This window comes from Panthera pardus, unplaced genomic scaffold, assembly GCF_024362965.1.
Source record: "Panthera pardus isolate Hobbes unplaced genomic scaffold, ASM2436296v1 HiC_scaffold_3, whole genome shotgun sequence".
NCBI classification, from domain to species: domain Eukaryota; kingdom Metazoa; phylum Chordata; class Mammalia; order Carnivora; family Felidae; genus Panthera; species Panthera pardus.
Genome location: NW_026526876.1, coordinates 48,162,844 through 48,187,451, shown reverse-complemented (window position 1 = coordinate 48,187,451; position 24,608 = coordinate 48,162,844). Strand labels below are relative to the sequence as shown.

The window sequence follows — 24,608 nt, the reverse complement described above, 5'->3', positions numbered from 1 at the left end:
TAAACTCTTGGAAGAATTCTCATCAAATACTAGTTAGTTATAAAAGGGTACAATTTCTCACTTCGCATTACAACTTTCTTATATCTTTCCATCAAAAATCCCTAGGTTTGTTGTCCCTCTCTGCCCCCTTTGTTTTACTGACTCATCTTCCACTCTCAACCTGCCTCCTCATACCCAACCATGCTAGCCTCCTAATAATTACTGAAAATTTTCGTTTATGTTCTCACTTAAAAAATTTTTGTACTTGATATTCTCTTTGTAACACTTTCCTCTCATATATCTGTATGGCCTATTCCCTCACCTCCTTAAAATCTTCTTTGCCCTCAACTGCTTTTCAAAGGCTGTCCTAACCTTTAAATATTTGTCCTTAGTTACCTTCTCAACTACTGTTTGTAGAGGGTTTGAAGGATCCACTGCTCTGTTCTGTATTAAGAATTTAATATAAAATTTATTTATTGAAAAGATAATAAATGGTTTAGAAACAACTCAACCTTTTGCAAACATAAATGTACTTAACAGTTTTGTAGTATACACCAAAATTATTCCCAAGAGGATGCTTAAATATTAATTAGATAATTATTATGATACTCTTTTCTTCATGGTAATCATTTAGAATTGCAAGAAATCAGATGTTATGCTTTGGTGGTCATTGGTGTTTTGTGCCAAAGGCCACATACCTCTCACTAGCAGAACTATGATTTTGAAAAAATAGCAGCTAATCATTTTAGCCACTGCAAATCTTACACTTGAATACTATTTATTTCCCTCTGACTGGTAATTGATGGCTTAGGTACCACTTGTCCTCTGCCACCAAGTTAAGTTAGGTTTTTGTGAGTGTACATCCTTTTACAATCTTGCCCAAGGTTCTTCTACTCGGTCTACTTCATCTGTTATCTGTTTCACTAAGATTTATTTCTTCAAGATACCTTGTTCTGGCAAGAGTGCAGTGAGATTTGTGTTTTCAGTCAGTGCTCCTGAAAGTGTATAACTCCTAATAAGCTTTGAGATATTTAAATATGTTCATATCCTTTTATTTCCTTTTTAGGAATGTAGCCAAGGAATGTATCTCTGGGTGATGGAAATTATGAGATAATTTTCTGTTTCTAATTCTTTTCTTTTTTAATACTCACCTATTTTCCTCCCTCCTTCCCCCCCTACTTTTCCTTTTTCTATTTCCCCCAGTACTTCACTGCTTTATTTCTCTCAGTATTAAAATCATACATGGAAGCAGAGAGTATATGAGAAATTACTGTGCCTTCTGCTCAGTTTTGCTGTGAACTTAAAATTATTCCAAAAAATAAAGACTATCTTATAATAAAAATAAGCAAATAAATATTTAAAAAGAAGCTAAGTTTTTATTGGGTTAATATTTGGTTTATAGTAGGAACTCAACAAATGTTTGTTAAATAATTTTATCACTTTGACTAAGCAAAGGTTCTTCTTTGTGTGAGAAAGTAGGCTTTTTGTGTTTTCAGCCTATATTCTACCACTGAAGAACTGGGGAAACTAATGAAGTGCCCAAGGAAATGAAATATTTCTTTGGATAAATGAAATGTTTCAGGAACTGAAAATGTTTTTAAATTAAAAATGCATATTTATGCCTTGTAATTTATATGTAACTATTAAATAGACTCTTAAAGAATCTTGGCATTTGTTTTAAAAATTCCTTCACAAATTATAGGAACTGCATCAAATTAATTTCTTTGTTAATTGGAGGTGATTGAAATGTCCTAAATCCTGAATGCTATGAAATACACTGGTGCACGTGTAGTGGATTTGTCACTGCTCCTTAACGTACTTGCGCTGTTAAGATGTAGTTGGTTGTTTATTTCTTTTACACCGATATATGTCATGACGAAATTTGTATAGATACTTTTTAAAGTATACTCTTAATTGGAGATCTTTCTTAGTCCTAAAAAATTCAGTCTTTCTTGTTCATTAATTATTTAAATTGCCTTTGTGCATTTAATGTTGTATTTTATCTTAAAAATTAACACAATATCCAGGATGGTCGTGCCCACATTAATTTTTCCACTGCAGGGGTTAAAGTTGTTAAAATATGTTTTCTTTCCCTTACAGTGGTTCCCCCTGGAAGTCCTGGGCCCATTACTCGGCATGGGTCCTATGACAGTTTAGCTTCTGACCATAGTGGACAGGAAGATGAAGAATGGCTTTCTCAGGTAAAACTGTAAAATGTTTGGCCTACTAAAGTGAAAGAGAACAGAAATCCATTGTCTGTTTTTATTACTGAATTCTAAGAACTGAAAAATTATTTTCCTTAGAGGAAAATAGGCAGAATTTGGAACTCTTTGTAGGATCACCAAGAATTAATCAGTTGTCTTTCCATATTAAGAATTTCTTATAGGGGGCTCCTGGGTGACTGTTAGTTGAGCATCCGACTTCAGCTCAGGTCATGATCTCTCAGTGAGTTTGAGCCCTCCATTGGGCCCCATGCTGACAGCTCAGAGCCTGCAGCTTACTTCGGATTCTGTGTCTCCCTCTCTCTCTGCCGCTCCCCCACTCTCACTCTGTCTCACTCTCACTCACTCTCAAAAATAAATAAATAAACATTTAAAAAATTTTCAAATAAAAAAATAATTTCTTATAAGTACTGCTGCAGGGATGTATATCCATATATTTTATATGTATTAGATATATATGTGTATGTGTACATTAGCCCTCTGTATAAAATAGGCATTTCTTTCAAACAATCCATGTATATCTCTTAGAACTTTCGATTTTAGATGGACTGTTTGGGTTAAAATAAGAATTGGCCTTGTTGAAAGTGCAACCATTCAACAATCTGTGGGATTTGTTTTGTGGAGCCAACATTTTCTGAAGATTGGGCCCATACTTTGATTAGAAAAGTTCAGCATTCTAATCTGCACATGTCCTGATTGTGCCCAGCTGGGTTTCTTTTCCTCAGCTCACGTACTACTGCTTCCAGTGGTCTCCAAAGCAGTCCTGTGACAGCTTCAGCTGACCCTTTCTCCCTTTGCCAGGTGAAGCTGTCTTCATCTCAAGGGCTTTGAAATAAAAGATACTTGGGCATATTTCAAAATGATGAGATTACAAATGACTTCATTACAAATGCTGTTATGTCTGCCTCAAGTCTGACATCATTTGGTGAAGTTAATGACCTGTCTCAGATTACCAATCCAGAGGCTTTTCATCAGACAGGTGCCTTAGTGGAGGCCCATGCAGTTTCACTGCTTTCTCAGGGAGGGTAGCCCAAAAAAACAAAAGGGAATCTGGAAGTTGGAGAATCAAACTGTTTCTAGGTAACATACATTTCATTACACCTAAAGTACTCACAGGAAGCTCCTTGGATGAAGGGTTGATACTTCAGCTCCTGGCATATGGAGATGCCTCCTTCCTTGAGGAGATACCACGATGAAGTAAAAAAACCTAAAATGCTGGCAAAGAACCCACTGTCCTTCACTTCAACTTTTCAATCAGGAAAAGGGGTAATGTGTGCTGTCAGTGTGAAAGTATATACAATATGTTTGTACTGCACACAACAGGAGAGTGAATAGGAACATCTGGCCATCGCCTCAGTGAAATTGCATAGGCATCTGTTTACCTCTCGGCTCTGTGACACGGATGGTTTTGAGCTTAAAATACACAGAATGCTTTATCTGTGGCCTAATTTGTGTTGTGGAATACAACTACTTGAATCAGAAATCACTGTCCTAAATCTGAGTAGTTTTCGCCCTGTGATTAGTGGGAATGTGAATATTGTTCCAAGACCATGATGCTTTTGCCCTTTAGGACTTAACAAACCCAGAGCTGCACTCTGAACCTTTTCAATTATGTTTTGTTAAGAATTAATCACCGCAATCAGAGAAATGTGATTAAATATAAATGAACTCAGGGCAAAAATAAGGCATGTGGAAGTCAGTTCTATGAAGTGTATATACAGACATGGATGTAGCAATTAAAGACATTGAGAAGTAGTTTTTCACCAAATGTTTGCATATTTAGTGTCTTAGTCAAGTTGCTCATGTATAAAATCATTTGATATGTTTATTTTCAGGTTTTATCTTCTACTCTATGCATTATCTTTAAAGTCTTTATTATAATATTGGCACCATTCCCTATCCCCTCCATAGAGCATGAAACTTGTAAACATTTTAGTGTTACTGTTTTGCCACACTTATCGGTAGTGGAGGAAACATTCTAATTGAATAACAGTATTTTGAAGACAAATCTAGTCTGAGAGAAAATATATAATACTCTTTTCATTTATTTAAAAGTTGATTTAGGGGAATTTTGAAGGCAGTATAGTAAATATTATAATATTTAATTGTAGAAAGAAACTGGCTTTGGGTGTTGAAAATTATTTCAGACCTTTTGTTTTCCTTGGATAGTTCAAGAACAACGTCAAGTTTGTCATGAGCTTGATCCTCAGTGAAGGAATTACTTTTAATCTGTGGATTGATAGGTGTAGTATTCAGTGCATGGCCACAAAGTGGTAAGTACTGTCTAGAATGAATGAAAAAGGTACTTCCTAGGGAGTTGATGCTAGTTATATGAGGCAGGCAACTGGTCCTTTTACTCTCACGTGACTTTGTGTTCTGTATGTGGGGGAGCATGTGTGTGTGTGTGGATTCACACCTATATAAATACACACACACACACAATGAATTTTTTGTTTATTGTGGTAAAAATCAGTACAGAGAGGTAGTGAATGTTTATACAGGCTGTGATTACCATTGTCTTCTGATTGTGGATGCCCCTTACCTCTCCTACTTGGTTAAGATGGGCTTCTCTTAGAGGGTGTTCAGAGACAAGATGGAGGGAATCATGAAAGGCTCTTTGAAGGAGGTCATAATACATTTAAATCATGATTTTTAATCTGTTCCAGGTAGAAATTGTAACGCACACTGGACCCCACAGACGTCTGTGGATGGGTCCACAGTTCCAGTTCAAAACCATCCACCCCTCAGGCCAAACCACAGTCATATCATCTAGTTCATCTGTGTTGCAGTCTCATGGTCCAAGTGATACTCCACAGCCCCTTTTGGATTTTGATACAGATGATCTTGATCTCAACAGTCTCAGGTAAGAAATAAGAACTGGGAAGTGATTTAAGTAGATTAATATATTCATTTGTAATGAGCATCTTAGGTTATATTTACCTAATTTACTGTGTCCTTTTGGCACACTACTAATGGTGCAAAATACATGCACTGTAGCTTGTGATTCATTATTATTGGTGGGGAATCTTATGTGGGTTCTCCTCACATTCAGTAAGTATTTGTGTTTCAGATTGTGTTTTCCTAAACCTAATATTCAGTGCATTAAAAAAAAAATCTCAGGGGCGCATGGTGGCTCAGTTGGTTAAGCATCTGGCTTCAGCTCAGGTCATGATTTTGGGGTCCATGAGTGTGAGCCCCATGTTGAGCTCTGCGCTGATGGCTCAAAGCCTGGAGCCTGCTTCGTATTCTGTGTCTCCCTCCCTCTGTGTCCCTCCCCCTTGTGCTCTGTCTCTCTCTCAAAATAATAAATCAACATTAAAATAATAATAATAAAATCTCATGCTGCTTTCCTCCTATTTCTAACTGCTTAAAGTCTGAGGGTACCCTCCTTTCCTGATCTTACTGACGCTTCTTCATCTTTCAACCAACCTTCATCCAAATCCTGCTTATTCCCTCTTTTAGGCTTTAAAAAGTTTTTGGATGAGAAAGAATTGATATAAATTCACTTATAGTTGATTGTATCTATATATTCCTCATAGGTATTCTCTGACCCTCACTTGTAAGAGTCATAGTACAAAGTTTACAAGTATGCTTTTTATTATTAAAGATCTTTTTTTTAATGCAATGGAGAACTTCTTGACTTTTTTAGGTCTCAGGTTTGCTAACCAGTTTAATTTGTTACACCCAGACTTGACACATTAGGATATAACAATGAAGGGCTTAGTCTAATGCAATGTAATCTCCCTTTCTTTGTCTTCTCTTATAAAAAGTTCTGTAATGTATCTTATTTAAGTCTAAAATAGACACTTTTCTTGAATCTCTTTAAAAATTATGGAAAAATATGTCCCAATCATATGTTGGAAATATATTTTTATATATCTCTTTGTCAATATCATTTCTAACAATGCAAAAGGTGTTGTAGAGATAGATTAGTCCCAAATGTTTCTTCCTTAAGAGTGATTCATGGGGGGCACCTGGCTGGCTCAGTTGGTAGAGTATGCGACTCTTGATATCAGGGTTGTGAGTGCAAGCCCCACATTGAGTGTAGAGCTAACTTAAAAAAAAAAAAAAAAGAGTTGGGCACCTGGGTGGCTCAGTCGGTGAAGTGTCTGACTTCAGCTCAGGTTATGATCTTACGGTTCATGGGTTTTAGCCCCACATTGGGCTCTGTGCTGACAGCTCAGAGCCTGGAGACTGCTTCAGATTCCTTGTCTGCCTCTCTCTCTGCCTCTCTCTCTCTCTCTCTCTCTCTCTCTCTCTATCAAAAATAAATAAACATTTAAAAGATTTAAAAAAAGAGTAATTCATATAATGGAACATGCCTCCTGTAATACCTTTTTCAGTGTTTTAATTTTTTGTTTGCTTTGTACTTTATTTCTTTCCTCTATACATTTTTTTTTTAACCTATCAGATCTTCAGCTTTTCAGAAGTGGGACTTTTCCCCCAAGATGTTAGGCAATAGTGGCAGTACTGAGTGTTACGCCAGTTTTCACCAGTACCAACTATTAAATGTGATCTGGTTTAGATAGCCAGTCCATTTTCAGGAAGTCATCAGTCCTCAACTTAATGATTTAGTGTGTAGTTATTCATGTTTCTAAGTCACTCATGTACTTTAATGTTAATAATAAGGCATTTAAACTACCCTACGACCTAGCAGTTGCACTACTAGGTATTTATCCAAGGGATATAGGTGTGCTGTTTCGAAGGGGCACATGCACCCCAAATGTTTACAGCAGCACTATCAACAATAGCCAAAGTATGGAAAGAGCCCAAATGTCCATCGATGGATGAATGGATAAAGAAGATGTGGTACACACACACACAACACACACACACACACACACACACACACACACACACACACAGTGGAGTATTACTCGGCAATCAAAAAGAATGAAATCTTGCCATTTGCAACTATGTGGATGGAACTGGAGGGTATTATGCTAAGTGAAATTAGTCAGAGGAAGACAAGTATCATATGACTTCACTCATATGAGGACTTTAAGAGACAAAACAGATGAACACTGGGAAGGGAAACAAAAATAGTATAAAAACAGGGAGGGTGACAAAACAGAAGAGACTCATAAATAAGGAGAACAAACTGAGGGTTACGGGAGGGGGGATGGGCTAAATGGGTAAGGGGCACTAAGGAATCTACTCCTGAAATCATTGTTGCACTGTGTGCTAATTTGGATATAAATTTAAAAAATAAAAAATAAAATAAAAATAAGCATTTAAAATAGATGACCCATAAAACTATATATATTCTCTTTATTGAACTATTCACAAGTTCTTTTTTTTTTTTTTTCTGATGACTGTCACCTGGTGCTGTAATAAACCCCTGTCCCTTTTCTTTGGAGGACATCTCTAGCTTTCCTATATAGACAGCTCTGTTCCTCTGCTTTGTGACCTCCAGCTTGCTTAATTACTCTTTACCTCAGACAGAGCCCTTCATCTAAGAGTTCTCTAACTTGCTTCTTCAGACAAAGCTACTTTCCTGAACTCCTTCTAGAATTTTCCCTAGGGGCTTTCCTTTTTCTTATAATGAGCATATAGACTCTTGGTTAAAACCTTAACTTCCATTAGAACACAGTTTTGATGGGAAATTCAGATTTGACTTACATCATTTCAGTCGCAAGTGGATTGTTTAGTACCATTTCCTGCCCAGCATCCAGCTAGAAATGCAACTATTTACATTCTCCTCATTCCTGTTTACTATTGCTCTTAGTGCCTCACCTCTATTTCTTCTACATTTCTTTAGGCTTATGTACAATGACACCATGGCTGTTAGCCTTATTTTGTCCTTTGAATTGTAAAAACTTATTTAGATGTTTTTGATACAGCCTAACCCTTTAACATCTGGTACCCTGTCCTGCACTCCATAAGGTATCACCAAGAATTGCGTGGTGCTCTGATAGTCTGCCTCCCTAGATCCTGATCTAAATGGGGAACAGGCAGGTGTTGAGTTGACTGTCATATTCATAAGGACATCCGGGGTGGCTTAAACTCATGGCAGCTCCTGACTTGGGGGAGGGATTTAAACTGTAAAAAAGGTGAATGAAATATTTATTCAGAGACCTAAGAAATAGATCACATAAAGAAGCTGAGATACAAAGTCTAGTTTTCTACTCAAGAATAGCTCCTTTTCCTTTATTATTTTATTTTTTTCATCTGCTTAATTAACACATCCATCAGCTCACATATTTAGTGTGTGTGTGTATATATAATATGCATATTATATATATATATATATATAGTGATTTTTTTGAGGACCTCTAAGTTCTCCTCTTTTAGCAGATATCATTCATGTAACACCGTGTTATCAATTATAGTCACCATGTTATACATTAGGTCCTCAGACCTTATTCATGTTATTTTATTTTAAGTGATACATAATTCACATAACATAAAAGTTGCTGCATAATTCAGTGGTTTTTAGTATATTCACTATTTTGAGCAATATCCCCACTATCTAATTCCAGGATATTTCCATCACCTCTACCAGTTTGTTTTTATTTTTGTCATTTTTATTATGGAAAAATTTCAAATATATATAACCATATTAAAAGTTAAAATAATAGAATAAGTCCCCATGTATCTGTTGCCGACTTCAACACATCAGTTCGTGACCAGCCTTGTTTCATCTATAACCCCATGTACACGCCACCCATAACTCTGGATTTTTCAGACACCCCAATATAGATTGAATTAATAATGGGAAATTTATTAGCCCACTTAAACTATTTAGACCAGGAGGGGGCTTTACTTTGGATAAATTGATCATATCTGTCTAGCTTCTTTTCTCTTAAGAACCAGAAAACATCTTTTCCAGACACCAGCTCCTCTTCTCCCACTGGCCCAAATTTGCTTAGGCCTGCCCATCATGGAGTTGACTAATCTCTGCCATGAGATGATGAGATTACCATGACTGGTTTAGCAAAATCAGCTGGGGTAGAACGAATGCTGGGTGGTACATGTTGTCCACAATAGCAGTGACCAGTATTTGTATATCAGTATTTCTAGCTTCCATCTTCCAATGCTGAATCAAATGCATTGTCCTTCACCTGTCTCCCATTTCTTTTACTCACACAACAAATACACATAAGTTTAAACTGAGCTTTCAATAACTACTCTTTTTCTGAAGTCTGTACTTGGTATCTTAGGCTTCTATAACCTGTCCATGGCGCTTATCAACCGCTTCTCTTCCGCCAGTATCCACTATGAACTCTATGCTTCTGCCAAATCATGCTCCTCAAGATGCCCTGCATTTGCCATGCTTAGTCATCAATCCAACGGTCTTCTTGTTCCAGTTCTGTGCTTAAAGAGCACTTCTTGCTCCTCTGCATATGCACACATCCTGTTACTGTATTCACATCCAATTCCTGTTACAGCTCCACAAGATCTGTCTGCTGTGGACCATGTATTCATTCCCCCATTTTCTCATTCTGAGCTTTTATTACCTATTGTACTCATTTTCACACTTTTCTTTTGCATCAGCCAGGAATGTGCACCTGCTATACCATATATCCACGTGTACACCTTACATTTCATGTTTCATTTCTGCCTGTTCCTAAAATAATACTGATGCATGATTAATATTCACCAAATACTCATTGAATGAATGAATTTGCCAAAAATGCATGTTTGTATTGCTATGACAAGTTTTTATTCCTCTATGTTGCCTAGGCTCTCAGATCTTCTAGTCATACAGATATTTTTATGTTAATAGTATTAATCTAAGACAGCTGGAAATAGACTCTGTATTTGTAGATTTATCATTCCTAAGCAACTTGAAATTATATGTAGTAAATTTCAGTTTTGATGAAACTGTAATTGATTCTCACATGCTAATTGGTAATTTTATGGAGGTAACTCAGATGGTAGTGATCCTAGCTAAGCCTCTGGCCCACACATTTGAACACAGCTTTGTTTTCCTCTGCTTCTTGTCATATATAAAGTAACCTTCATTAAGGATCGTAAGGGAGTTGCTCAAAATTTTATATCTAGTGTATGCTGCGTTTTATGGCACGTGTTACTAGCTATGGTGCTATTCATGAATTTTAAGAGTGTTATAACTCTCATATCTGTCCTTTGGAAATGTCAAAGGTTTTGGTATAAAGTATTTTGTTTCCTTTCCCATTATATTAAATTTATCCTTTTGAATTAATGTCAATTTTTCGATCCCTTACTTAAAATCTATTGAATAACTTACAAAGAGAAGAAGGGGCCCGGAGTGTAGGGAATATTTGCAGTCCTTCAGCTTTGTGCAAGAATTAGGAACTACAGTTCCCCCATTTGTCTGGTTTTAGAATGAATGGTTCTTTAATGGATTGGCCTATTCCAGCATTCCTGATTTAAGGTCTGTTGTAGCATGCGACAGTTTTGATGCCAGTAACATATGTGAATTAAATTAAATTGCATTGCAGGATCCAGCCGGTCCGCTCTGACCCAGTCAGCATGCCAGGGTCATCCCGTCCAGTCTCTGATCGAAGGGGAATTTCCACCGTGATTGATGCTGCCTCAGGTAGAAAACCACCTCTAAAATGTGTGCTGGAGAGTTCTGTGCATTTTAAATTTCTTTTCCTGCACAATGTAGAGAATGGTATTTTTCTTTTTGCCTTCCTCCTCCTCCTCCTCCTCCTCCTCCTCCTCCTCCTCCTCCTCCTCTTCTTCTTCTTCTTCTTCTTCTTCTTCTTCTTCTTCTTCTTCTTCTTTTTTGTTTGTTTTGGGATATGTGTGCATGTGTGTATGTGTGTATCTGTTAAACCAATACTGTGCCTATATTTGTTGCTAAACAATGCCATGCATTTAAGTATTGTTAAGTTTGGTGTATGATGCTGTGGGTTTGGCACTTGATTAAATGTAATGAACACAGTATTGAAGGCTACAGGGTTGATCACTGTTTTGCCTTTGATCTCTCAAATGTGGAGAAGCAACCTTGACAGAGAACGTAAATACAATATATGGATTCAATTTACTCAACCTGTTGAGTATCAAAGTGCTCGATCTGTGGAAGTAGAGTCCAAGTGCTGTAACTTAAATGGTTTTATTATTGAAAGCATAAAGTTTAGAAATTCATTAACTTAACTTTAGTCTATCTATCACAGTTATTAACCACCTATCCTTGGAACCAAGCCATGGCTATGTATCATTAGTATCTGGAAGTAGGTCTTTGCCTCTGTAGGTGATAGTTGCTGCATTAGTATTGTAAAACTGTGTTCTGCCAGGTCTGCCAAGTAATAGAACTGTTTATAATAATACATTTTTCATCTCTGAATGCATTGATAAAGGAAATAAGGACAGTGATGCTTTATATTATGGTGCAGCTGCAGAGCATCTGAAGCTAGCATACAGCAGGGTTTCATCAAGAAAAAGTCTCTCCTGAGTGGAATTATTAAATACTCGGCATTAGTCAAACAGTTGAGTCAGACAGGATTTTAATCTATAGCAATTTCAAAATCCCCAGAGACTGCTGATTTGATTGAGGCTTAAACTGTGAAAGAAAATGGAAACAAACACAAAACTGATTTGTGAAGGTCACTTTTTAAAGACCAAAGCTTCTGTTTCTGATTCTGTGTCTGGATGTATTTTGAAGTTTGAAAGCTAAATGGTTTTGTACGTTTTCTTAGCTTTCTGATTTTTTTTCTCTCAGTGGATCGGACCTTGTGTCTGATTGAGCTGTCCGCATCCAGGGCTGTGCCTTCGTTTGTAGTGTAGACTCTTGCTTGAGAGGGCTCATACTTGTCCTTCTGCTTTCACTTGGCAACCATGCTTGTCCCCTGGAAACAAGCACAGAAATGTGTGAAGTCTCTAGCCTTCCTTCCCTGCATTGAATAAAATATTGAGATAGGTGTCTCAAACAATAAATCTTTTTGATAGTTTCGATCTGAGAGTGCTAAGAGATCTTGCTCATCTGGAATTGTCATTTAAAAATTGTGAATCCTGGAAGTGATGTATTGTAACCTAAAGTATGTTATTCAAGGTTACAGTAGTAGCCTTTGTTGTAGGGGTTTAACATTCTTGAACTGTCATATTATTAATGTTTTAGAGTCAGGTGACTCCCAGTCAAGTAAAACACACATCACTAAAGCAGTTGTTGTGCGTTATTAAAAGTTGCCATATTCAGCGCTTTACTCTGAGGTAATGATACTCCACATTTATCATATAGCAGTATATCAATTTTAGCTCTTTGTAAAGATATCCTCATGCCACAGAGAGGAATATCAGTGCACTATTGGCAACCATAGTTTGATTTAAATCTGCTGCAAGAAGAGTTTTTAAAATGGTATTTAAAAAAGGAAACAGATCTTTGCCCTTGATTCACTCATATTTCCATCAGAGACACATTGTAGGAGATTCTAGGGTATTGTTCTACAGCTCTGAGCCTCTGCCTGAAAGTGATAATCTTTTTGAGTAGAGAAAGAGCTTCTTGGTGACTAAGCTCTGTTGTTATTTTTCTAAGCCTGTTTTCATTCCAGAAAGCCATAGTTCCTTTCTGAGACAGAGCAATGAAATGTGTGTGCTGCTTTCTGTAACTTGGAGCTAAAGAAACCCTATAGATGAGGAGTTGGACTATTATGAATAATTCTCTGCCTCTCAAATGGTTTGGATCCCTATTGTTCAACGTATTTTTTAAGTGAGTGAAAATAATATCTTGTTGGGGAAACTTAATCTACTTTATCCAGTAGGACCGGTGTTGTAACAGACTTACTTTTCTACTGATATTTAGGGAAGTTAGAGACTAAATGGTTCGGGTTCCTTATAAAAAGAAGCTCATGGGAAAATTCTGTTTTAGATTTTTCTGTTAAAAAGAGTCTAATAAATTTGTATAACTGCTCCTGAACCAGGAAGTACTTCTCTGATTATGGCCATTGGAGTCAGCTGCATATTATGAAGATGCTTATCTGGAGTTCTGATTGCCTTTGCATAGAGATATGACCACTGTGGTGCCTCCTCTGAATGGTCTTCATGGCTTTGTCTTAACCTTCAAGCAATTTATACAATTAAATGTATTGTCTTTTTAATTGTTCTTGTGGCACATTTTATAACTATCCTTCTATTTTAGTGACAGCATTTGCTCTTTCTAAACTAGTGGTGCAGTAATTATTTTTCATATGATTACTTTTCAGAGGCATTTAATGAAATGAAATTTAATGTGATATGACTAGATCTTTGACAGTTGTAATAATTTTCAAAATGAAAATGTTTTATTTATACCTTTATTTATTTATAGCATGTTATGTTTTAGAGCTCTATCTGGCAATGTTATTCTGTTCAAACTAAAAGAGATCAGCAGAGCATTATACCACTTTTGCTAAGAAATTTTGTTTTTATAATTTCTTGATCATCTAGTATATCTGTGCTTCACTCCTTCACATCGAAATACGTTTCCCAAAATATGTATGTTTTGCTTATTAACTTCAGTGATTTAGGCATGGCATAAATTCTATGCCTGTAGATACGTACGAACCAGCTTCTTACTGTCTCTATATAAATATGTGTATTTAGACTGGCAGAAGTATAACTGCTTTATAAGTAGATGTCACTCCCACAGCATGTTTCATCTGAACTTTGGTGAGTCAAAATGTACTATCCTAGCTAAATTTTGAGTTTAGATAATTATGAGATGTTCCCTTCTTGACCAAGAAGAAGACCATTCTGGAAAGATACTTTATAGGATTTTACCCTTATACACACAGGCTACGTAGAACAAATGAGATTTGAAGGAACTACTCCATTTTTCATTAACATCAGTGTCTCCAAATCATAGATAATATTTCTAGATGAAGTACTTTTTTTCTCTGTACATTTCCTTTCGGTCAGCTATCTAAGAATTTCTTTTCATTGTTTGTTTTTTTTATAACCTGTGTCCTTCTTTTGATAAAGCTATAGGACCTCTGAAGAAAAAGTAGAAATATAGCTGCCAATATCCTATTCAAACTTTGTTTCTCACATTGGTGACTGATCTCTCATTCCCAGACCTGTAGGCTATACCTGTTGAGTAACTTAATAACAGCTCTAAAGTTGCTTTTGAGCCCTCCAGGCAGAAAGCCTAGAAAGATCTGGTTCATCCTAAGTTTGCTTCTCCTCATTTGTGGTTTTACTATGGAAACTGATGTTTACCAAGAAAGAACTCAAAGCAACTGAGATTTAAAGACAGACACATGCCTGGTTCATATGAAGAGCAGGCCTCTTTGTCAAACTCTACTAAAGTAAACATTTTAATAGAGAAAATGTTATTGGAAGTGGTAGGAGCAGTATTTATGTACATTCCTGAGGAAGATGACAGTAGAAGGAAAATTGTGACAGTTAAGCAAAATGAGTTCTTATCCTGTAGAGTAGGCTTTGATAAATAAGGTATTAGTGTTATGTCAAGTATTTCTACAAATAAGGACAAAGTTCCAGACTTAGTATTTGATGTTCTTGACTTAAGAGGAATATTATTTTTGTTGTACAGTTGAAGTAATCTAAATAATTTCCAAGAGATTTGTTAATTCAGGAGATACTTTTTCGACACCCATTTTTTCCCATTAGCAAAGTAATTTGTGTACTGAAGAAACTGATATACTTAAAACCCAAACTGATTTGATTTGGTGGATTTTGTAATAATTTTTTTGGGCCTGCTCTGACTGATTTTGTAACGATCATTTGTGCCTGCTTTGTGTATTTGGCATTTGATGCATCAGACTTTTTTTTTTAAAAAAGGTACTTACTAGAGAAGTATGATTGGGTAGGCAACAAGGAGATTATTTAAGTCAAACCTCTGCTGGAAGGAAGGACGTTCACTTGGGGCATGCTTTTATTTTACAGAGATTTTTCTGATATGCTGGGGGAAGAATATTCCTAGGGATTATATTTCATTGTATCTACAGTTGCCATTCCAATCTGAGGCAGACAAGCTTAGTCACTGTGTCTTACCGCTATCAGAGACGCAAGAGATGCTGGTGGTAAGAAGCAAAGAGATTTGTAAGAAACACCATTAGTCTTCCAATGGTGAGGCAACTTAGTGCCGTGATTTTAAAAACTAGAGCTGAATGATGAAAGCCATGACATTATAATCGTGGTTTTGAACATTTGTTGAAACTTTCAACAAGTGATGTTTCCTACCTATCTAGTCATCTAGTCTTCTCTGCGTCTGTAAAAAGAGTTTAAGGTTCCCCACACAAAAAAAATTGTTTTTCTTTTTTTGGCAGGGACATGTTCATTATTTCCTAAAATAATTCTCAGATATAAAGGATATAAAGTTCTTTAGAAATATTGATATATTTCTTTGAATACATGATGTGGCTTTCATTTAATGGACTTCCATATATTCTTTGTGATTATAAGGTGACGAAAACCCCAGGCATACTTGTACCTTGAGTATTCAAAGCCTATGTGGGATCAGTAAGAGGATTATGGATGAGGATGAAATTAAAAGAAGGCTTAGTCGTGAACTGTGAACAGTCCCTCAGAGAGGAAAAAGGAGGTCAGCAATTTTACTTTGACACTATTTATGCTTGAGACAGTTAGCAAATATTCGAATTCAGATATTAAGACTGGCTTTTTTATTAGAAAAGAGGAAGTTTATGCTTTGTTTCAACTCTAATGAACACCTACTTGTCTGTATAGAATCAAAAATAGGTGTTGGAGATTAAGAGCATAGGGAAAAGACCTGATTTTGCCCATGAGGAAGGTGATCAGCCACATCTCTCTCCTTCTGACTTAAATATTCCTCTCATTCTTCTTTCTAATATTTATAGGATGTTAGAAGATGAAATTCAAGTTAACAATGTGGAAAATTTTAGCTCAGCACAATTAAGAAAAAAAAAGTGCCCCACTTGAAGATGAAGAAATTGTAAACAGAAGTAGAAGAAACTGTTGGGAAAGCTTTTTTCTGCTGACACATTGCTTCTTTGAATAAATCTTTGTGTCAACTAAAACCTCGCCTTTGCTTTCTCTATTGCAAGCACCAAGTCCTTGACATGACTTTAAGTCTTTCCTAAGCATTTTGAGAAGGAATTGATGGAATTCTCCCTACTGTTGATATACCGGGGTGCCACATATTTACAAGGGGCCTTTTGGCCAAAAGACCCAACTTTCCTTTTTTGTACCTTTATTACTACATCTTTAATACAAGGCTGGACTGTTTATGCAGTCTGTTGCCTGAGACTGTGGTGGCAGAGAGACAATATTGGGGGCAGTATTAGAATTTGTTTAAGTCTGAACCGGGAATTCCATTTGTCTTAGTGACGTTAGTGTCAAACTGTTAGTGCCACGCTATTTTAAATTGTGTCCAAGAGCCTGAGAGGCTTATGCTTATAGGTGCCATCTATAAACTTAGAAAGAAACAAAAGAGTCTCTTTCCATTGAATATATAAGCCCAGTGAGCAATTAAAAAGCAGCCTGGGACCTCACCCGGGCAACTAGTCGGAACCAGAGCTCATGATAGTCCCCTGGATATTGTTGAAAACTGTCAGAGAAAAGCTAAAGCAAATAATCGAAGTGAAAATAATTGTTCCCAGGAAAAAGTCTTGTTTTGTAAGGTTGGTGTAGTGTAAAGAATAGAGACTAGTAACTTGTGAATCTTTGGCTCTGTTCTCAACTTTGCCTGTAATTACCTGTTTGGGAAATTGCTTCAAAACCCAAGACTTTTCTACCATAAAATGAAGGAATTGAAGTAGATTATTTCCAAAGCCTCTTCCAGCTTGAGAAATTGATAAACTTGTACTTTGGATCACCTTTGAAGAATTTTTAAAAATCAGGGTAAAATTTATATGTAGCAGAAATGTACATATCTTAATCATACAACTTGATGAATTTTTATACCTATGTATATCACTACTCAGAATAAATTAGAATATTTCCATCATTCTAGAAAGTTCCTTCATGCCCCTTCCAGTCAATACTACCTTTGAGCTAGAGATGACCACTATGAGTCTTATCATCATAAATTAGTTTTATCTATATTAAACTTTATAGATACTTTTTTGTGTCTGGCTTCTTAATGGTTTTGAGTTCATCCAGGTGTTACATGTGTTACTAGTTCCTTTTTTTACATTGCAATGTAGTAGAAATATAACACAGTTTATGTATCCATTGTCCTGGGAGCCTGGGTGGCTCAGTTGGTTAAGTGGCCGACTTCAGCTCAGCTCAGAAGCCTGGAGCCTAATCCAGGTTCTGTGTCTCCCTCTCTCTCTGTCCCTCCTCCACTCACAATCTCTCTCTCTCTCTCTCTCTCTCTGTCAAAAATAAACATTAAAAAAAATGCTTTTATATATCCATTGTCCTACTGTTTTCTGCTTTTAGCTTATTATGAATAAAGCTGGTATAAACTTTATTGTACAAGCCTTCTTTTTTGACATATGCACTTTTTTTTTTTTTACATATACATGCATATATTTTGAGCATATACCTAGGACTGGAATTGCTGGCTCAAGAAGTAGGCATGTCTTTAGCTTTATTAGGAACCTCCAAGAAGGTATTCCAAAATGACTATGCCATTTTTCATTCTTAGAACTGTATGAGCCATTCTTGTAAATGTAAACGGTAGTTTCAATTTGCTTTTCTCTGATGAATATCAATACTGAGTACCTTGAATATACTTTCTGGCCAGTTGGAGATCTTCTTTTGTAATGTACTTGTGAAGTGAACTTTTATGTGGTCTGTTGTCTTATTGCATTTAAATTCTTTAAATATTTTGGATGTAGGTCTTCTGTCATATTTTACAAATATTTCCTTTTAGTTTATTGCCTTTTCACTTTCGTATTGGTGGTTTTTGACAGCCAGAAGTCCAATTTTTCCACTGTTTTTCCTTTTATGTTTTGTGTTTTAAACAAAAATTTTTCCCCATTCCACCCAGTCTTGAGTGATGCTTTTCTCTAGTAATTGTATAGTATGCAAAATTGTATAGTATGCAAAAATGGCTTTTGCATTTGGGTATATGAACCTTTTCAAATTATTTTTTATCATGCTATAAGGCAAAGATCAAGGTTCAGTTTCTTCCATGCAATTTCTTCTGGCACTATTTATCAAAAAGATACTTTTTTCCTCCAATGAATTTCATTGCTGCCTTTTTAAAAAATCCATGTTTTTCCTGGATTCTCTATTCTGTTCCTTTGATGTGTGTGTGTGTGTGTGTGTGTGTGTGTGTGTGTGTGTATCTGCCTTTACACCAATATGATACTGTTTTAAGATTGTAGCGTTTTAGTAAGAGATATAGCAGTTTAATATCTTCACTTTTGCTTTTCATGTCTGTCTTGGCTACTCTAGATTCTTTGCATTTCCAAACACATGTGTATGTATATACATACCAGTAATTCATGGTGTGGTCCACTGACCTATGGAAGTCCCCAAGACACTTTTAAGGGATCTGTGCTTGAAAGCTATTTTTATGGTAATATGAAGTGATTATTGGCCTTTCTTTTTTATGCTGTGTTGATTAAGTACAGATGATGCGGAAGCAATTGTTGATAAAACTGATGGCATCTTAGCATAGTGAAAGCAGTGGTACCAAACTATGCTTGTAGCTATGGGTACTCACTCATAGTTTAAAAAAGCTACAATTACTTAAGAATGTCTATGATACAGACAAAATCATTGACATGTGAAAATTTTATTCAATTTTGCTGCTTGTATACTTCTTTTTATTATTCTATATATCACAGTTGAATTAATGAATGATAGTTGTCTTGACAAAATGCACTTGTGTGATTATTGTGAACTGAACTAGCAACTATTTTCATGGAATACTATTTTATTAGAAAGAACAACTGACAAACTTTGTTTATTCAAACCTGGGTATTTGGCAAAAATTTTCTCAAAAATAAACAAAATAGGCCTGCCACTTCAAAGAAAACAACTGACAATATTTGTTACCAATGATAAAACTCATTTTCAATTAAAACTTAGAAAATTGAATGGGGCGCCTGGGTGGCGCAGTCGGTTAAGCGTCCGACTTCAGCCAGGTCACGATCTCGCGGTCCGTGAGTTCGAGCCCCGCGTCAGGCTCTGGGCTGATGGCTCGGAGCCTGGAGCCTGTTTCCGGTTCTGTGTCTCCCTCTCTCTCTGCCCCTCCCCCGTTCATGCTCTGTCTCTCTCTGTCCCAAAAATAAATAAAAAAATAAAAAAAATAAAAAAATAAATAAAAAAAACTTAGAAAATTGAAAATCATATATCCATGTATCTACCACTATTTAATAAGCTCCCAATACTTAAAGACATTTCTGATGAGATAGGTGGTGATATTAATCAGTGTGATATTTTTATGTCATATAATAATATAAATCCACATTTGGAGATCTGAAATATTTTCTGAAAGACCAATTTTATTATATTACAAAAGTATGTATGGTTAATGGACTCATTCCAAATGTAAGAAAGGACAAAGGATTTTCATGTAACAGACTACAAAAGTTAATTGATATCGTTTCAATTAACTTGTTAAGGGTCATCTCAAAGAAGAATATTCTAAGAATCTGAAAAGGCTCAGGATCTGAATATGCTCTATCCTTCTCCAGTTACATTTTTGAGTGAGGCCAACTTGTCTTCACATACTCAACCAAAACAACATATCACAACAGATTGAATGCACAAATTGATAAGAGAATCTACCTGTTGTTTATTATAAAAGTTTCTGTCCAAAAAAGTAAAAATTACATTCTTCTCATTATTTTTCAGTTTGGAAATTTTGAATAAAAAATATCACTTATGTTAATACATAGAGAGTTTCTTGTATTTTAATGAGTTAATACATAAATGTTTTCAATGTTGATAGATATAAAATACATAAACCTTTTGTGCTCTTTGGAAACCTCAATTTTTAAGAGCACAAAAGGGTCCTGAATCAAAAAATGTTTGAAAATCACTGAGATATAACTATATCCTCATATACATACACATTAAATGTATAATCATCTCTACAGAAATTTAGATGAGATTTCATTGGATCAAATTTTGGAGAATTGACATCTTAAAAATATTCAGTCTTCCAACACATGAACATTTTATAGCTCTCCATTTAGTTAGGCCTTTTTAATTTCTCCTACTACTGTTACATTTCAATGTAGAAGTCTTAAACATATTTTATAAAATTTACTTCAATTATTTGATGTTTTGATGCTAGTATAAATAGCGTATTGTGTTTCATTTTTCAGACTTTTTTTCATAGCATATAGACTACATAATTTTGTTTGTATGTTGAACTTGTATCCAGAAATCTCTTTTTTTTTTTAAATCTTCAAGTTTTTATTTAAATTCCAGTTAGTTAACATATAGTGTAATATTAGTTTCAGGTGTAGGATTTGGTGATTCATCAGTTACCTACAACACCCAGCACTCATCACAAGTGCCCTCCTTTCTAAATTCATGTATTCTAATAGATTCCTTTGGATTTTCTACTATGTAGTCATTGATCTGCAAACAAAGATGGTTTTCTTTCTTTCTCATCTTTATACCTTTTATTTCTTTTTCCTCTTTATTGTACTTGCTTAGACATTCCAGCTAAATGTTGAATAGAAGTGAAGATATTGAACATTCTTGTCTTAATCTTAGAAAGAAGTTTTTAATATTTCCGTATAATGTTACATGTAATTTTTAAAATGAAAACCTACATTTGAATATTATTTCTTTATTGGAGTGAGGAATAGATGGGCAAAATTCATAAAAGAATCAAACTGACATTCTAAAACTGAAAAATATACCTTAAATAAATAATTTGTGGAATGGGCTTAATAGTTGACTGGATGCAGAAGAAAAGGATCAGAGACTCAAAAACAAGTCAAAAATCATCAGACTGAAGCACAGAGAGAAGAAAATAATGAAATAAAACAACTCAGTGTGAGAAGTATGTGGGGTAATATTAAACTGTCTAATGTATGTGGTTGTTACACATGGATGACAAGGAGGGAAAGGGCAAAAAAAAAAAAAAAGTGAATGGCTGAGAATTTTCCAAAATTACTTAAAGACCTGAACTTTCAAAGTTTCAAGAAGCTCACTATACCCCAAGTAGGATAAAAACAAAATCACATGAAGGCATATCAGAGGCAAACTGTTGAAATCCTTAAATCATGAAGCAATTTTAAAAACTCCACTGTATTTCTTTATTTCTTGGGTTCATATTTGGGTGAGAGTTTAGAGTTATGACAAAATTAGGGTGATTCTTAAGTTTCTTTGGCAGTATGAGATCCCCATCTCCCAGGGATCTATGAGGAATCTTTAGGATATTCACCATTAGATAGAAGTAAAAGATATGGAAAGCCAGTATTTATTGATAAACAGCTCTGTGCCCAACACTGTGCTAGGTGCTTTTACATGGCTTATCCCACTGAATCATATTTAATTAGGATCACAGGCCCATCTCAGAAATATGCAAAGCGTGGGACCTAAGACACCTAGCTCCTGATACTTAGAATTACTTAAAGTGCATTATGGTGACACCTCAGATAAGTCCAAATCTCCTTTTACCCTGACTGATCAAATATTCATTTCAAAACACTGTATGCTGAAATGAGTCACATGGGAGTTGAAGAAAATCAACTATTCAGGTGGTGAAAATGTGTGAATGCAGCTGGCAGATGAAGTTCCAGTATGATGAATTCCCAACTTGTCCTTATTGCTGCAGGCAACAACTGACAGGCCTGACTGGTCACTGGCTTTCCATTTCTGGCATTGATAGGACTGAAAATTCTTCGTGTCACAGATACTTAAAAGCTGTCCCTGTTATAGTGGATACAAACAGTGCTGGAGGGTCCTTATTGCATAGAGATGTAATCAATATGGTCTAGAGTTCTTGACCTGAACCTATAATTATCTGGATGTTATAAAGGTAGCTTGTTGTTACAGAAAATGCTTATATTCAGAACTTTGGGACTAAGTTGTGAATGGAGAGAAGAAAAATAGGAGCTTTGTCCCTCTTCCTATATTTCACAGTATTTAGGAAGCTATCATAGTAATCACAGAACAGAGTATTCTTATAGGATTAGTAGAACATTGTATCATCAGGCTTTGGGGTGCTGAAGTTTAAATCTTACCTCTGATGCGATCCTAATCCCAGAAAAAGTTGTGACTTTAATGTTTTGCAGCTTGTGGCTATGATTGTTTTGAATGCCAAAATGGGGGGGGGGTTGTTTTTGTTTTTTTTATTGAGCCAAATTCCTGGATTTGAAGTGCAGCTTTAAATAATAATACATTTTGAGTTTGCTATTTTCCTGCTGCTAAGAGTATGGTGAAAAAAGCTGGGTAAGCATACATTACAGCATCTGTGATCCATGGGCAGGAGTGAGCAGAAGGAGATGACACTGGTAGCAGTTCTTAAGTCATTGTTTGTACTGATGTGTTTAAGTATATTGTGATCGAGATTAATTTGCCATTGAAAATAGTGGGGGAAAAGGCACAGAATGACTTAACAGGAGATGTGAATCCTGATTCCTCTGTTACTGCTTGGTTTAACATAACTCTGGATGGCATTATTATTGGATTACCCTATGGATAGGATGTCTTGAAAAAGAGGGGGAAAGTAATGTTTTATAGTAAAGAGCTCTTTAAGAACAAGAGCTGTCTTTGTAGGTCTCATGCCTGGTATTGGTGCTTGTCATGGAGCAGATAATCAATATTTGTTGCATTGTTGATTTCTGATAGAACATAAGGCTTAAAATATACCATAAACTGATTAAAATTTAATAACATTGCATCTTTGTATCTACATTACATCACTTACACCCAGAAAATATGATCTTGGCCTAGAGTTCTTTATTAGAGTTGCCCTTAGGTTTATTGTCACTATTTCTTTGTTTGGGCCCTTAGTAAACTGTGTTATCAGTAGGAATATTTTTTTTTATTTTTATTTTTTTAATATTTTTGAGAGACAGAGAGAGACAGAGCATGAGCAGGGGAGGGGCAGAGAGAGAGGGAGACACAAAATCTGGAAGCAGGCTCCACACTCCGAGCTGTCAGCGCCGAGTCTGATGTGGGGCTCAAACTCACAAATTGTGAGATCAGGACGTAGGCTGAAGTCAGACGCTTAACCGACCGAGCCACCCAGGCACCCCCAGTTGGAATATTTTTGCAGAGCATTTCAAATGATCTTTCATGTCATTTTTTAAAAGCAGCATTATGTTTAAGTAGTTTGTTTCTCATCTTTGATAGCTTTTACATAATCAGATAATAAAAATAAGGGAATTATGGCCCTCAAATCAGTTGTGTTTTTGTAGTATTAGGCTTGCATAGGAATTTGTGTTTTAAGGTTATCTTTACAAAGCATTCACTATAGCAAATTCCTGCTTTCTGGAATCTTCTCAAGCCTGGAAAACTGAAAGCAATGGACCTGCTTTTGTTTTCTGGTCATACTGGGCTAATTTTCAGACATACCATTGTAAGGTTATTTAGGGCTGTCTTTTAAGCTTGCCTGTCTTATACATGAACCCAGGATATTAGCATTTAGGGATATCTGACCTAAATTCCATTAAACCAAAATAATTTCTTGAAGAATTGCCACCATTTTTGTAATGTCATTGCAGTTCAGTGACTTGTACTTATGCTCCAGGCAGCCCTGTGAAACTTGGTATCTTGAGTCTTAAACCTGTTTTACTTTGTTGAGCTAAGAATATTGGAAAGACCACAATTATTCTATAAATGCTCCATGTTAAGATTGGAGAGAATACCAAAGTTACACTTGAAACTTTAATTGAATTCCCGTTAGTAATCCCTTTTTTAGATGCGTTTATATACTTTTCAGATGAACAATGTTTGCATGATTGGGAAGAGAAAAGACTTTCATTTCACTCTTCTGTTTCTCTCTACCTAAAAAGGACACTTACAGCATCCATACTAGTCCCTTTGACATTCTCCTATTGGGCTGACCTTTCCTATGTTAGAAATTTTTAGCCATGAGTGAATACCTTTAAATAGAGTATTTATAGCCATGGTAGGATCCTAATTCCCGGAGTCAGAGGGCCTAAACTAGAGAGATCTTAGTAAAATTTTGGTATGGTGCCTGAAACTTTTCATTTGCCTTGAAACCTGTTCTTAATTTTACTCTTTATTCCAATTCACCCCATTGATTAAATTAATTGCTTTCTCCGCTGTTCTTAAACTTTTACTGTTGTGTTTATCACCTCATATTAAAGTTAGTTGGGAACCATTTCCCATTCTAGACTGTGAGCTCATCTTTGTGCTCCCCACAGCACCCTGAATGGTTCTGACCCATAATAGGCACTCAATAAATGTTAATGAATTCAACATTTCAGCATGAAATATTGAAACCAAATTTTTGCATTTGACTAGATACAGTAGTTGCCTTTTAGGAAGGGAACTGAGTGGCTAGGGAACAGAGATAAAAAGGAGACTTTTTTTTCAATGTAGTCTTTTAGAACATGTGTATGCATTATCCACAAAACATAAATGAAACTGTTTAACACCTAACATATTTTT

General features: G+C 35.7%; 1 protein-coding gene and 1 long non-coding RNA gene across 2 annotated transcripts in view; both read left to right on the top strand.

The window, feature by feature from the left end:
• BCAS3 (BCAS3 microtubule associated cell migration factor) overlaps positions 1-24,608 on the top strand; it is a 606,893-nt gene that overhangs the window by 332,902 nt on the left and 249,383 nt on the right. Inside the window, exons 22-24 of the mRNA XM_019431027.2 lie at positions 2,080-2,180; positions 4,868-5,064; positions 10,628-10,725. Coding sequence (XP_019286572.2) covers positions 2,080-2,180; positions 4,868-5,064; positions 10,628-10,725 — 396 coding nt within the window. The remainder of the gene's footprint in view (positions 1-2,079; positions 2,181-4,867; positions 5,065-10,627; positions 10,726-24,608) is intronic.
• Positions 10,927-16,123, top strand: LOC128774304 (uncharacterized). Its single transcript, XR_008418883.1, has 2 exons — positions 10,927-12,837; positions 15,944-16,123. It is a non-coding gene; the product is annotated as an uncharacterized LOC128774304 (long non-coding RNA).